A 15,594-nucleotide genomic window follows, 5' to 3' on the forward strand; every position below is an offset into this window, starting at 1 on the left:
AACAAGTGGATAGATAATGAATTTAAGATCACACTAATTTTTATTTATTTTAAACAGTGATTAAAAAAACATTTTGAGGAATTCTTTGATCTCAAGAGTTCTTCAGGGTTACAGTTTGGCAGCTCAGTTTCTTAGTAGAATAATGAATATTGTGACTCATTAGTCAAAGTGTAGTAATGCCCTCACTCTAGTCTGTATGTCAACTATAACATTAGAAAGTCACCTATAAGGTTACTGAGAAATAACCTTTACAAACATAAATTTTAGGACTGTTACTTGAGCATTATTGCATAAAGCACTTCACTTTTCCAGTTTCATACTTGAACTTAATTTTTAACTCTAGACATTCTACATTTGGATTATTAAATCTTTGTTTTCTGTTTATCTAAAAAGTAAAAGTGACTGCATTTTAAAGTGATACTTTGGGCTTGGTTGGTCGTTTTAGTTGAATAAAATGGAAGCAGTTTGATTATATATTCTGTCAAATCTAGAAGATACTTTTTCTTTGGAAATTGCATTTTTAAAAATTGATTGAGGAAGCTTTAATTTGCTAATTCATTTCTGGAAACAAAAAGTAACATGCCTACACAAATTTTGCCTTACCTCTTATTTGCAGTATGCTTAAGATTGTTAAAGTTTCTTAAAGAAGTTGGCATGGGTGGTGGCTCACACCTGTAATTCCAGCACTTGGGAGACTGAAGCAGGAGGATTACTGTGAGTTCGAGGCCAGCCTGGGCTACAAAATGAGTTTGAGGCCAGCCTAAACTGCATCGTGAAACTCTGTCTCAAAAAGACAAAAAAAAAAAAAAAAGAAATATTAGAAAAATGCTCCATTTTAGCATCTTAAATAAGGTGCATGGTTAGAGCCAGCTTTATCGCTTTAGAACTGTTCTGCTGAGCAACTCTTGCTGCAAACTATAATTTTATTTTCATCTTCCTCTAGAGTTCATCTTGATTTCAAATGCAAGATGACAAGAAGAAAGGACTGGTTCACCAGTATAGCCTGGGGTTCTTAAGTAACTATCATAATTTAAAAGATTAAAGTTGATTCCTATCAAAATGATATAAAAGTTTTGTCAAGATAGTTCCGTGTATACCCTAACCAGGAAACTTCAACAGGTGTTCCAACATGAATGTCCATATATTGTCTTAGAAAGTTCACCTCACTTCTCTGGATTTCCACTACAATGAAATGAAGGGGAAAGATGAGATGACCTTTAACTGCCTTGCAGTTCTGTGATCTTCCTATGGTGCTGTTCACACAGCTATATTTATCCATTGACTGTTGTGGGTACATGAATCTTTATTTTCTATCATTAATATCACACTTCCGGAAAGAAGTAAGAGGTCATCTAATCTACCTCTACTTCCTTTCCAGCTGGTTAGACTGAGGCCTGGTGAGGTGAAGTGATTTGTCCAGTGTCACCTAGCTCAGCCTTGCACACTGCATGTTGTACCTGTGTATAGCAAAGAAGTGCACTACTTCTGCATCTCTTACTTATGCTGGGACATTTGGATTTTGTGCTTTTGACTGTAATTTTCAACTTGTCTAAACATTTAGAAATCCTCTAAACAATCCCGGAAATCTCCAGGCGATGAAGATGATAAAGACTGCAAAGAAGAGGAAAACAAAAGCAGCTCTGAAGGTGGAGATCCTGGCAATGACACCAGAAACACAGCTTCAGACCTGCAGAAAACCAGTGAAGGGGTAAGGGTGTGCATATGATCTCTCTCGTCTATGTTAATACAGAGGACATCTTGCTTCAGAATCTGTGTTCATGTCTCAGCATTAGTAAACATTGCATTAGCAAGTGGAGATGCATTCTCAGCTTGCTACGTGCATCAGCTCACAAATCCTGAATAAGTAATTGAATGCTTAGAGTCTGAAAACAAAACAGAGCTAAATGAGGATTTCATCTGCCAGTCAGTGCAGAATTCTGAACAGGTTTATTCTTTTTTAAACTAACACTAGCAAATTCAGAGTCTTTTTAAGTAAATTGCAAGTTATTGAAATTATGAACTTTGACAGTTGTATTTCTTGTATCACAAAATAAATGTCATGTTCAAAATAGGTTATTACACATTGCTGCTTCTTTCCTAGATGCAGTATGTAATTTAATATATCCATGGGAACTATTTAAATATTTAGGCAATATGTGAATACTGATATTTAAAATACCTATAGGAACAGATGTATCCATTTTGACTCATTAACTCCTGTTAACCTGTTAACGTCAGCATGGTAAGTAAGTCCATGTAAAAGTGGTTAGTCAAGGCAAATTTTCCACCTGGGCATTTTTTTTTTATGAGGACTAGTTGTATGGTGTCAAATTACCTTAACAATAACCCATGAAATATACTATTACTCTTCAGATAAACTAATTTCATCTGAGTTCTTGCCTATTCAAGTCATTTCTATTTACCTCTGAACTTTTTCCTTTTTCACCTCAGTTATCTATAATTACTCTCAAAGCATTGTGATTCTCATTCTTCTCTTTCACCCAGCTTAGCCTTGCTGTCTTCCACCTATCCTTCCCTCCCCGCAAAGTCTGTCCAGTAGCTCATCTCTGACCTACCCATGCCTTCCCAGGGACAGACACCTGCTCACATCACTGAGGGCCTGAAGACTTGGCTTGCTTGATTTTCCTTTTATCCCACTGCCATCTTCATCCCAGGTAGTTTCAGCATACATGTTGCAAAGCTCCCACAGTGTCTCTGCCTGTTCTACTAATCTTATTTCTAGATGTATTTGTGGTGACAGAGGACAAGTTGACTCCACAGAGTATGGTCTGTGGACAGATAGCATCAATGCCACTTGGCATTGGAGCATGTTAGAAATGCATGGTCTCAGGCACAACTCCAAAGCCAAACTCTGAATTAGAATCTGCATTTTAACTACTCCTTACCCTGCGTGATTCATTGTACATTAAAGTTTGTGAAACTCTCATCTATACCTTTCTTTTGCTGGAGTCCAGAATATTGTTTTCTCTTGCTCCAAGATGCCAAGCCACCTGTCCCCCTTTCTGTCCTATACTGTTGTTCTCCTCCCTTGGCTCTTTCCCTTCTTCATGTAACCAGGTAGGTCTCCCTTCACCTGGAGATGGCATGCATCCATCATAGAGCTCACTCCATTCACCTTTTTATCTCTAAACTTCTTAAAAGAGCTCTATTTTTCCCCAGCCTTCAATTCCTCACCTACTACTCATGAGTAAGCCCATTACACTCTTGTTTCTTCTTTAACCAGTTCACTGGACCTACTGTAGCAATTCCCATTACCAAGCTAATGTCTCCTTTAACCTCCACTTTCCTTGGCAGTGTTAGCAGCAAGTGCACTTTCTCATCCTCACTGTTCCTCAACAGTCTGTTTCCTCTCATTGTTCTCAATCTCTTTCTGAAGCTGCTCTCTTCAGCCTGTCTTGACACACTTGTCTCCTCAGAAAATTTCCTGTGTCCATCTCACTCTAGGGTTTCAATCTTAAAAGAGATATGTTATGCCTTCCCACTCTGTAGCTCCTTCATTACAGATTCATTTTTCTACTTGACACCTTCAAAGCACTTCAGAAAATAATAGTTGCTATTAGATAGCAACAGCAGCCTAGGTGCCACTTAATTTTTTATCACACAGATTCCAGGAGGTAGGTGCGGGTGTTATCTCCACTTTTTACCTAAAGAAACTGAGGCTAAAAGGATTGGCCCATGGTCATACACTAATAAGGGTCAATGGTCCTTTTTTATTTTTAGGCTTTTTTTACAGGCTGCATACAAAAGAATGCATATATACAATGTATAAAAGTAGTGTAATATTATTACAATGAGTACCAGTGACCCTATCACTCCACCCTAAAACTAGAACAAAGCAATCAACTTGAATCTATTTACAGGTTCTTCCCAGTTTCATCTTCTCTGCCCAGAGATGAGCACTAATGTATTTGTTAATTCTTTTCATTGTAAAACTTTTAGCTCATACCTAACATTTATACATACTTAAACAGTATATTGTTAGCTGGGCATGGTGGTGCATGCCTGTGATCCAGCACTCAGAAGACTCAGGCAGAAGGATTGCCACAAGTTCAAGGCCAGCCTGGGCTACATAGTCAGCTCAAGACTAGCCTGGACTACACAGCAAGGCCCTGTCTCATAAAAGATGTTTAATTATATTGTTTAATTTTGCTGGGTTTTTAACTTTTTAAAAGAATGATGACATTTACTTACTGCTGTGCTTTTAAGATTGCTTCGTGTGGTTATATGCAGCAGTAGTTTACTCGTTTTTCACTGCTGTATGACACTCAGCTCTGTGAACATTCCTCACAGTTTATTTATCCAGTGTCCTATTGATAGGTGTTGGGGTTGTTCTCAGCTATTTGCCACTAAGAACTGTGTTGCTATAAGCACTTTTATCTCGTCTCCTACTACACATGTGCAAGAATTGCCTTAGAGTATGTAAGTAGAACTAAAAGTGCTAAGTCATGAGTTTTTGGGTTTTACCTTTACAAGACAGGAAGTTATTTTAAGTGCTTGGGTCGATTTACAATTCCACCAGCAGTGTTTAAGAGTTCTCTGAATTAAATTGACATTATCAGATTTCTATTTTTTTTGCCAAATGGGTATAATATGGTTATTATAATGTTAATTTGTGGTTCTCTGATTAATGATGAGATTGAGCTTCTTTTAATGTTTATTGATCACTGTGTTTCCTTTCTGTGCAGTGCTTGTTTGGGGGTTTTTATCCATTTTCCTGTTGGATTTTCTGTATCAATTTGTAGGGCTTTGTATTTCCTGGACTGTAACAAATGTGGATTTTCATATGCCTTACAGATATTTTCTCCAAGTTTATGGCTTCTCCTTTCAATTTCTCTCTTAGCCTTTTAGAAAGCATACTTTCTTAATTTGATTGTAGTCAATTGTGTGAAACTCTTCTTTCTGTGGTTAGCATTTTTCTGTGTTGTTTAAGCATAACCATTTGAACCAGCATTGTGTACTGAATGGTGCTTCTTTTTCTATCTGATCTGCATTGCCATCAGCCATTTATCCATATAGCTAGCTGTCTGGGCTGTTATTTTGTCTTAATTATAGTAGCTTTCTGATGAGTCCTGATACTTCATAAGGCTAATTGCCTAATACTGAACTTTCCAAAAACTTCATAGTAATGGTCTTGGATAGAATATCAAAAGTGACTTTTTTTTCTTCGATGGGTGAATTTGTAACATATAAACTGGAAAGAATGATCCAAGTGAGGAATTACTATAAAATGTTAATATAAGAAAAAGTTGTTAAAGCAGTATCCTTTAGAAGGCAAAGAGGGATAAGATCTAGGGCATGTAGGAAGGGTTCTCCTAGTTCATCCACTGAAACAGGAAGGAAGGCCTCAAAGTACTTGGGCTCAAACACAGACAAGTGGACACTTTGGGTGAGAACTTGTAAAAGTTCTCATGTGATTGCTTTTTCTAGGGAAACAAGTTCAGCACTTGAGAGTGAGAAAAGGAAAAAGCGCTAAAGTTTCAAGAGAAAAGAAAAGGTGTAAAATAGTCATAGGATAACAGTAGACTGGACTTGAGAAGTGGAGTTGAGTTGCCAGGCAGCAGTAGGAGCCCACTTGGGGCTGGTAGCTGTGAATTTAAAGTGAGAGCGGTAAGAAAGGCAGTGTGTTTTCTCCACGTATATTCAATTTTGTGGTCATCGGCAGGGCATAGAATTGAATTGAACTACAATTGGAGTTTTCCTAGAGATCAGGGTAAAGTTGATTAGAGACCAGGGAGTTAAGGGTATGTGCCTGCAAGGGGAAGTGATTATAATCATGGAATTCAAAATATGTTAACAAGGAAAGATAGATATGAAGATTGAGTATGAAAGTATTGGAGTCTGAATACCAGATAAAGTGAGCTGGAAATACAGGTGACCATAGCAGAACAGGCTATTTATTGGTCTTGTTCCCACCTCATTGAATGCCAATAGAAACCCTCATTCTTAGGAAAACCTAAAATGCTCCATAATTTTGTTCCCAGAACAGTGGCTTGAAACTATAGTTAAAAATATTCCCAGTGGCTGAAAAATCTAAGAAACAACCATAGAGCTGGGCACAGTCATACACACCTGTAATACCATTAGTCGGGAGGCAGGGATAAATTCCAAGGCCAGCCTGGACAATTTAAAGGAAAAAATAAAGAAGGAAGGGAAAGATGGAAGGAACCATGGGAACAAGTTATTGAGCTGGGATGGAGGATGAGATCTTTGGAGAAGATGCCAAGGAATTGAGAGTATGGGCAAGGTGGTCTACACAGATTTGAAATCACAGGAATTGTATTTCTACTATTGTTAGGTAGCTTTCTCATTTTAATATGGAAAAATTAAATGAACATAAGCAACAAATGTTATCTTGGCAACAAATGTTATCTTTATTTCTGATATGCTAAAGAAGATTATTTAATGAGATTTGTAATGGCATATCTGTATATGCATGTAACATACTTTGATTATTCTAATTCCCATTATCCCCCCTTCCTTCCCTCTATGTCCTTCCCCATCACTAGAAAATACCTTCCGGTTTCCTGTCCTCTCCTTTGCTTTTGTATTTGCTTATTTTTAGATTTCTTATATAAGAGAAAGCATATTATTTTTAACTAAGACTGGTTTATTTCACTTAACATGATAGTCTTACCAGGGATATAGCTCAGTGGTACGGTGCCTGCCTGGCAAGTATAAGGTCCTGAGTTTGAGTACCAGTACCAAAAACAAACAAACAAAAAAAAAAATATGGTAGTCTCCAGCTCCATCCATTTTCCTGCAAATGATATGATTTCCTTCTTTATGGCTGAATTATTATATATAGATAGATAGATAGATAGATATAGATATGTATATCTGTGTAGTATTTTATTTATCCATTAATGTGTTGACAGGCATCTAGGCTGTTTCCGCAGCTTCACTGTTGTAAGTGTGCTGCTATAAATATGGGTATGCATGTGCTATATCACTGAAGTATGCTGTCTTTAATTCTTTCAGGAATGTACAAAGAGTGGTAGAGCTGGATCAAATGGTCTATCTAGTTTTAGAGTTTTGAGGAATCCCCACACTGATTTCCATAGTGGTTATACTTGTTTATGTTCCTACCAACAGCATAGGAGGATTCCTTTATCCCTCACAGCCTCACCAGCATTCTTTATTATTGTTGTTCTGTTATCATTTTATTATTAATCATAGCTATTCCGACTAGAGTAAGAGGAGTCTCAGTGTAGTTCTGATTTGCATTTCCCTGATGGTGGCTGTGGCACATTTTTCACATAGTTACTGGCCATCTTTATTTCTTCTTTTTTTCAGAATTCTATGCCCATTTATTGATTGGGCTACTGGGGAGGGTAGTTGTGGTGTTTTTTGAGTTCTTTATATATTATTCTAGATCTCAATCCTCTATTGGAAGAGTAGCTAGCAAAGATTTTCTCTCATTCTGTAGGTTGTCTCTTCATTCTAACATTGCTGGGCAAAAGCTTTTTAATTGCTGATTCTTGATATTATTTCCTGCACTGTTAGGGTCCTATGCAGGAAGTCTTAGCCTATGCTTATGGCTTCAGGTGTTTCCTTTATGTTTTTTCTTTTAGCATTTGCAGGGTTTCTGGTCTTATCTCAGTGATCCATTCTGGTCTGATTTTAATACAGGTTGAGAGATAAGGGTCTGGTTTCAACCTTCTGCCTGTGAATATCCAGGTTTCCTAGCAGCATTTGTTGCAGAGGCTGTCTTTTCTCTAGTGTAAGTTTTTGGCTCCTTTATCAAAAATCAGGTGGGTGTCAGTTCCTGGGCTTATTTCTAAGTCTTCTATTCTGTTGGTCTCTATGTCTGTTTTTACGCCAGTACCATGTTGTTTTTCTTACTATGACTTTGTATATCATTCAAAATCAGGTATTGTAATGCTTCCGGCATTGCTTGTTTTGCTCCGGATTGTATTTTGGAGGTTTGGTTTGGTTTGGTTTTTGCAGTACTGGGGATTGGACTTGGAACCTTCTCACTAAACTACATTCCCAGCCCTTTTTCATTTTCTTGAGACAGGGTATCAGGTTGCTAAGTTGCCAGGGCTAGGCTTGAACTTCGTTCGGATCCTCCTGCCTCAGCTTCTCAGAGTGCTGGAGTTGGTTATGTGTCACCATACCTGGCTTGCTCGGGTTGCTTTGGCTATTCTGGGTCATCTGCGCTTTCATATGAATTTTAGGTTTTGTTTTTTTTTTTCTAGTTCTGTGAACAATGTTGTTGCCATTTTAATAGGGATCACACAGAATCTGTAGGCTGCTTTTGGTAATATGACCATTTTGACAATGTTAGTTCACCTAATCCATGAGCAAGGGATGTCTTTCCATTTTTTGGTGTGTTCTTCAGTTTATTTTTTTCAATATTTTATAATTTCCATTAAAGAGGTCTTAAAAAAAAATAAAGAGGTCTTTACCTTCTTAGGTTGATTACTAGGCTTTTTGGGTTTTTGATTTTTGTTTTTGTACCAGGAATCGAACTTAGGACGTTGCACTTTTCAGGCAGGTACTGTGCCTCTGAGCTATATCCCTGGCCCATTCCTGGAGGTTTTTTTGTTTGTTTGTTTTTTGTTTTTTGTTTTTTGTTTTTTGTTTTTTGTTTTTTTTTTTTTTTTTTGGCTTTTCTCCGGTACCGGAAACCGAACTCACGACCTTGCGCTTGCCAGGCAGGCGCTTTTGCCGCTGAGCTAAATCCCCAGCCCCATTCCTGGAGTTTTTAAACAGCTTTGTGAATGGAATTATTTTCCTTCTTGGCATGTTCATTATGGGTGTACAGGAATGCTATTAACTTTTGTGTATTGGTTTGGTATCCTGCCACTTTGTTGAATTTGTTGATGAGATCTAAGAGTCTTCCTATGGAGTTGCTAGTCTTTTATGTGTAGGATCATATCATCTGCAGATAGGAATAATGAGATTTCTCCCTTTCATATTTGTCTCCCTTTTACTTTCTCCTGCCTAATTGTCCTGGTACTATACTGAACAGGAGTAGTAAGTGTGAATCTCTTACTTCATTCCAGATTTTAGAGGAAATTATTTTCAGTCAGTCCCCATTCAGTATGCTATTATTTGTTGGCTTATCATACAGGGACTATGATTTTGAATGACAGTGGGCCATAGCTGACTCTCACAGGAGTAAGATACAGAGTGCAGGGGTCTGTCGATGATTGCAATAAGGAGGAATAGTGGCTTACGTGTTGGGATCCAAAGCTTAGAGGATTCTTCCATGGGAGGCACAGGGGAGAGGACAGATAGCTTACAAATACTGTAGTAGTGAAGAGCAAGAAGAATGCCTTCACCATCTGCAGGCCAGAAGTAAGTACTAGAGCTATGGGAGAGGAAGGAGTTGCCTCTTGAGAAGATTGCAGGGAAAGAAGTGGTGCCAGTCCTCAGGGAAAACAAGTTTCAGTTAGAGGAAGTTGGTGAGTGAAATATCCTGGAAATTCAGGTTGGGAATGTAAAGATTTGCTGATGGCTGACTGATTTCTAGGGGGCCCAGTGGAAGAGATGAAGAATTTGTGGAACAAGAGAGGGGTGCAAGATGAAGATATAAAAGGCTACAAACACATCTGACGACTAGGGATGAAAGCCTGGGAGGTGACTTGTGGGAATTGGAGTGACCAAGACACAGGCCCTGAGGATGGGAAGCCCAGTGGTCTCAAGACAGATGGGGAGTTGAGGTCATGATTACTGGTAGTGGAAGGTAAGCAGAGTTCTTAGAAGACACTCTCTGCCTCACTCCTGTTTGAGGCAGGCAGGGGCAGGGCCCCTTATGCAGAACACTTCAGTAGAAGTTACTCGTCTGTGTAGCCAGAAAAATACCATGCATTGGTTGCCATTGGCCTGCTGTATTAGTTATCTATTGCTAACTAATAAATTAAAACCCAAAACCCTAGTGGCTTAGAGAAGCATTATCTCTGGGTCAGGAATCCAGGCAAGTGTAACTTTTTCTGAGTACTCTGTCTCTAGTCTCACTCAAAGCTTCAGTCAGAATGTTAGCAGTGGCTCAATCATCCTAAGGCTTAATGTACCTGTTCTAAGCACACTCAAGTGGTTGGCAGGATTCAGCTCTTCACAGTGGTTCAGCCCTCAGCTCCTCACAAACTGTTGGCAGAAGACTCCCTTGGTCCCTTGCCACATGGATTTTTTTCATGCATCAGAGCAAAAGTAGCAAGAGAGTGTTAGCAAGACAGATCTAGATGTCGTCCCATCACTTTTGCTTCATTCATTAGAAGCAAGCCACCAGGTCTAGCCCACAGCCAATGGGAGAAGATTACACAAAGGTATGATTATCAAGCAGCAGAGATCATAAAAGATCTGTCAGGTTGCCCACCTCTGAACCAACCACGTAGAAAAAGATTAGAGCTGTCTTAGACCAGTCAGGCTCTTCCCATCCCTGGCACTGGATCCAAGTCCCCAAGTCTCAAAGCTGCCATACAACTGAGAGGAGGGGCAGAGGATAGAAGAGTGCTGGGAGGACAGGCACAGTGTTTACAGTACCCGTTCACCAGCGTCCATACCTTCATTCTAGCCGTGAACCTCCCATTGCTGCCATTCAGTGCTGCTCCTTATGCCAGCAAGATCAAGCCTTCCCTATTCCCTTCATGACCTTATCTCACTTCACTTTCGTCTTATCTCTCACTTGTTCTTGGTCTCAGGATCTCATTAATATTCCTAAAGTTTTGAAGGCCCCCAGGAGCTTTTATTTATATATGTTACAGCTATTGATACTTATTTAATTGGAATAAAAACAAATTTTAAAAACATTTTTTAATTAAGCCATGTGTGTGGAGCATACCTACAATGGCAGCACTCGGGAGGCTGAGGGGGGAAACACTGAGTTTGAGGCCAGTCTGGGCTACATAGTGAGTTCAAGACAAGCCTGAACTACATAGCAAGACTTTGTCTTCAAGAAAAATGGTTTTTGTGAATTCATTTTAAAATGTAAACCTATTAATATATCACACATTTTTGTGAAAAATACACCATATTTTCCCAAAAAACGTTTTGTGAAGAATGACATTGCTCCACATTTTTTTCAAGTTTTTAATGTCTGGTTTAATAAAATACAGTTTGATTTTCCTGTGTGCTACATTCTATTGTGATACATAATTTTGGTTGAAATATATGAAGAAAATCTGGCTGCATACATATACCTAGTTTCAAAATGAAAGTATATGTACTTCAATAATCTCGTCAGATAATTTTCATGTATTCGTGTTTTACTGATATATCTTGCTGCACGTGGAATCTGAACTTTTCATATTGTTACATTAAATCTGTTGAACTATCTGGCACTTTGAATAACTTTTACTTATTTGGAAGATACTGGTTCACTGACTTACTCAGGTCTTCCAAACATTGGTCCATTTCTTTAGATTTTTAATCACATTTTTTGAAATCACTGCCTTCTTTTCAGAAAAGCCTTTCAATGTTGGTCATAGAAGATTTAAAATCCTAGTCTTCACTTAAACAATCAAATTTTATCATTGGCAACAAATGCTGTCATTTGTTTTACTTGAAGTAATAAAATTTTTTTTTACAAAGTGCCAAATTTTTTTACAAAGTGCCAAATAGCTATGTCTTAATAGCCATAATGGATATCATAATTTTGTCACATAAAAACGGTGCTCCATGTAAAGCTGACTTCTACTGGCTGAGAGCTTCGGCCCCACCATGTTGTGGGTCTCTTTCAGCTCTGGTGCCCCCTGCAGGCCTCCCGGTAAGACCACAAAAGGGAATAGGGTTTCTGGTTAGAGTGAGTGTGCGGAGCATGGGGTACAGCCAGGGCAACAGCTGCCTCTGCCTGCTTCTGAGGAAACCTCAGTTCCACCACTCAGCACCATGTCCACAAGATGTGGACCATTATAAATCAGCAGGGTATGCTTTTCAATATGAAACATTTAAAAATCTATTTTATAATTTGCTTTTTCAAACACTTGGGGGGCGGCGCTTGGAGGGTTGTTTGTTTTGGGGTTTTTTGGTAACAGGAATTGAACTCAGGACCTTGCACTTGCCAGGCAGGCGCTATGCCACTGAGCTATATCCCCGACCTACAAGCATCTGTTTGATAACACCTTGTTATAAACAAAAACTGCATCCATGAAGTTGTGATCACATTCTGGTGCCGCCTCACTTTGTTTGGGGCACAGCTGATACTCTAAAGCTTCTATGGGATCTGTGCCAAAACTGTTCTTGAATATGTACTGAGACATTGTCAACCATGAATTTTCTACCAGTGAAAACACGGTATTGCCTTTCACCTTAATATGAATAAAGCCATTATTAAAGATTTCTTTGGTTGATAATTTTTCATTGTTCTGAGTGTCTTCCTTCTTCACAAGGGAGAGAAACCCTCCAAAGTATCTGTGACTATATCTTTTTATATCTAGTGTTACTATTTATTAATAAACTGTCATAAGGCCCTGCACTGTTTGCAGATTTTAATTCTGCATTTGTTTTTTGTTTTGTTTTGTTGTGGGTTTTTTTGTAGTTTTTTTAAGATTGGTATGCTCATTCTGGTAGAGACGGAGGACAGTTTCTCCCATCTGGATGGGATAGTAACTTTTCTCCCTTGAGGGCCCTGTAATTATAGATTTTGGCTAAATAGGAACATCTTAGGACAATGTTGGCGAACCTTTTAGAGACCCAAATGCCCAAACTGCAACCCAAAACCCGCTGCAATTAAACCTAAATACTGAGGTTGTAGTTTAGGAAAGAACAACTCATACATTAACATCTGTCTGAAAAGAAAAACAACACATGTCCCATAGGTTCACCACCACTGCCCTTGGAGAATGCACATGTGTGCTTCCAAACAAGTTCATTCACTCAATGAAATAATGAAACAGGCTGTTTTTAGAAAAAATATTTGGGGCCTGAGTTCCTGTTTTATCCATCCCATGAGAATATCACTGAGGGAGGAAAGTCATACATTTGGGTTAATGATGATGAGAACAAAAATAGCATCTCTTTGGAGAAACATATCCTGGCACAATTTAAAGTGGGACTCAAATTGAAACATAATTCGTTTATGAAATGGGACTATTTCATCTTTAAGTTTTAAAAGAAATTTAAGCTTTTCTTTCATCCTTTGAATTTTTTGCAAATGCACAAAATCAGAGACTGTATGTCTTCGTTTTCATAACTCTTGTACTTCTTCTAGCCATGTGTCACAAATAACTGAGTTGTAAATATTTACACTCCAACTGATTGAAATTTTACATGGCTCACCTTTCTGACACCAGTGTCCCAACAGAGACAGATTACATCCATGTCTCCACTGACTGTATCCACCCCAGCGGGAGACATGCTCAACTGGTCCAGAACAAATGTTTGCACCATCACACGCCACTCTGCCTAACAGGAGCCAGAGTATACTCTTTTTGCCTTTATTTTTAATGTAACACTAAAAATAATATTTCATCTTTTTTTTTTCTTTTTGCAGTACTGTGTTTCCTTTAACCTTTTTTTTTTTTTTCTTGGTACCAGGAATCAAACTCATGACCTTGTGCTTGCCGGGCAGATGCTATGCCGCTGAGCTAAATCCCCAGCCCTTCCTTTAACCTTTTGATAGACATTAAGTAAAGCTTAGAAGCTGTTCTTGCTAAGTATTGTTACCACCACAGAGCAGATTAAAAATTTCAGAAAAACTTGATACATACTCTATTGATGTGGATGGCCTTCATTATTAGTATCCTAAATCATCTAAAGACATGTTTTCTTTCTTTTCTTACAGACCTAACTACCATAATGAATGCTGCATATTACAAGAAACCACAAGAAGTTTAAATGTTTGGTTGTCCAATATTCTTGGATTTGATATGAACCAACACATAGTCTTTGTTGTCATTGACAGAACCCCAGTTTGTATGTACATTACTCATATTCCTCTCTGTTTTGTTGGGAAAAAAAAAGACATTTTAACCTTTTTTAAGGTTGTTGATTTAATTTCATGTTATTAGGTTGCATGATGTTGCCCTTAACCACTAAGAATTACCAAAATTTTTGCACAGACTCAAACGTCCAGGATCCTTTTATCAAGGCAGTTCTGTTCATCATTTTTCTGCCTTTACCCCACCATCACCAAACACTTAATATTTTAAGTGTTTAATATTAATCAGCATTTTTAGATGACCACATAATGCTTAAGGATGGGAGTTCCTCTTTGACAGAACCCAAGAACTAATTCCTAGATACATAATGTTGGTATATTGAAGATGAAATTTAAATCATCCTTCAGTTTTGAGGCCATGTGTAAAGTTCAACCATATTGTACAATATCTATTCTGTATTAGAAATAGCTAGTTGACAGCTTATACTTCTCAAAACTCATGTTGTTATGTACACAATCTGAGTTTCTATATGTGAAGTTAGTGAGTCTTTTTGTGTTACTCCAAAATAAAGGCAAGGATTTATTTTTTCCCAGTGCCAGTACAATTTGAGCTGATCACTCAAGATGGATACTTTACACTTTGAAGCTGAAATCAGCAGCAGCCCTATGGGAACCAGACAAAGCATTGACTTTTAAATACAGACTTTTAAAATAAACTGTTTTCTTTTTGGAACTAGAATTAGAATAGTAAATATTCATCCACAAACCATTATTATGTGTACATTATTGTTGCTGTTGTGATAATAGAGAATTTTATTTATTTTTATGCCAGCTTATATTGTGAGAACACATTTAGTCTGTTTGGGTTTTATCAATCCTGTTATGCTTGTCCTTGGAACATCTTTCCCATCTTCAGGGTTTGTAGTTGAAAAGTTTACTGTAAAAAAAAAAAATCAAAAACAAAAAAATGTATTGTTTTTACAGAATAAATTTATTGGAATGTGTACTGGGAGTAAGCTCTGAGGTTGTAAACAAAGTTAGTGTAATTTGGCTATATATGTAATTGTGAGGTATTAATGTAATTCATATATTAAAGCAAAAACTGTTAATAGCAAGTTGACAACAGAATCAAGTTCAGGTAAGGGCTTTTATTTTCGTCTCCCCCAACCCCTGTTAATACTTTGGGTTTTAGGTTATTTGGGAGGGAATGACAGCATGATTTGCCTGCACATCTAGGAAAATATTTACCAGATCATTGGACCCTAAATTCACACTTACGTTGCTTATGCATTGATTTGTACCCCATTTCCTTTTGGTTTCCTTATTTTGGTGAAGAGCTAATGATCATGAGGAGGAAATCGCAGACGATGCTGATGGTGGTGATGGCAGCTGAGGCTGCACAAGCTCTAATCCGTACACCGTGAAGGGTAGTGAGGAGGGGCTGTGCTTTTGGTTTGTTCCTGTCATTTAGCAAATACTGATATTATACTGATACTATATTCACACACAGTTTCAAATATGAAAAGTTCATAAAGGAAGTAGTAAGGATGCCAATCGAGTACTTTTTCCTTAAAAGGTATTTTAAAATTTTGAACACTTTATTTTAAAGTGATGAAATATTTAATTCATCAAAAGGCCTCTTCATTGAAGGCCTCTTCATTGCTCACACTAAAATATGAAAATAGAGACTTTGTTTTGATTTAGAAAGTGTAACAGATTTTCTTAACTAAAAAGCTAAAACTTTTGAAAAT

General features: G+C 37.8%; 1 protein-coding gene across 2 annotated transcripts in view; it reads left to right on the forward strand.

The window, feature by feature from the left end:
- The window catches only part of LOC102003763 (hepatoma-derived growth factor-related protein 3), a 59,964-nt gene extending 45,117 nt beyond the window's left edge, over nucleotides 1-14,847 (forward strand). For both annotated transcript variants that reach the window (XM_013512568.1, XM_005381466.2), the window contains exons 5-6: nucleotides 1,562-1,708; nucleotides 13,748-14,847. In XM_013512568.1, coding sequence (XP_013368022.1) covers nucleotides 1,562-1,708; nucleotides 13,748-13,753 — 153 coding nt within the window. In that variant the 3' untranslated portion in view covers nucleotides 13,754-14,847. The remainder of the gene's footprint in view (nucleotides 1-1,561; nucleotides 1,709-13,747) is intronic.
- Nucleotides 14,848-15,594: the final 747 nt, after the last annotated feature.

This window comes from Chinchilla lanigera, unplaced genomic scaffold (assembly GCF_000276665.1).
Source record: "Chinchilla lanigera isolate Chin_1 unplaced genomic scaffold, ChiLan1.0 scaffold00015, whole genome shotgun sequence".
Lineage (NCBI taxonomy): Eukaryota > Metazoa > Chordata > Mammalia > Rodentia > Chinchillidae > Chinchilla > Chinchilla lanigera.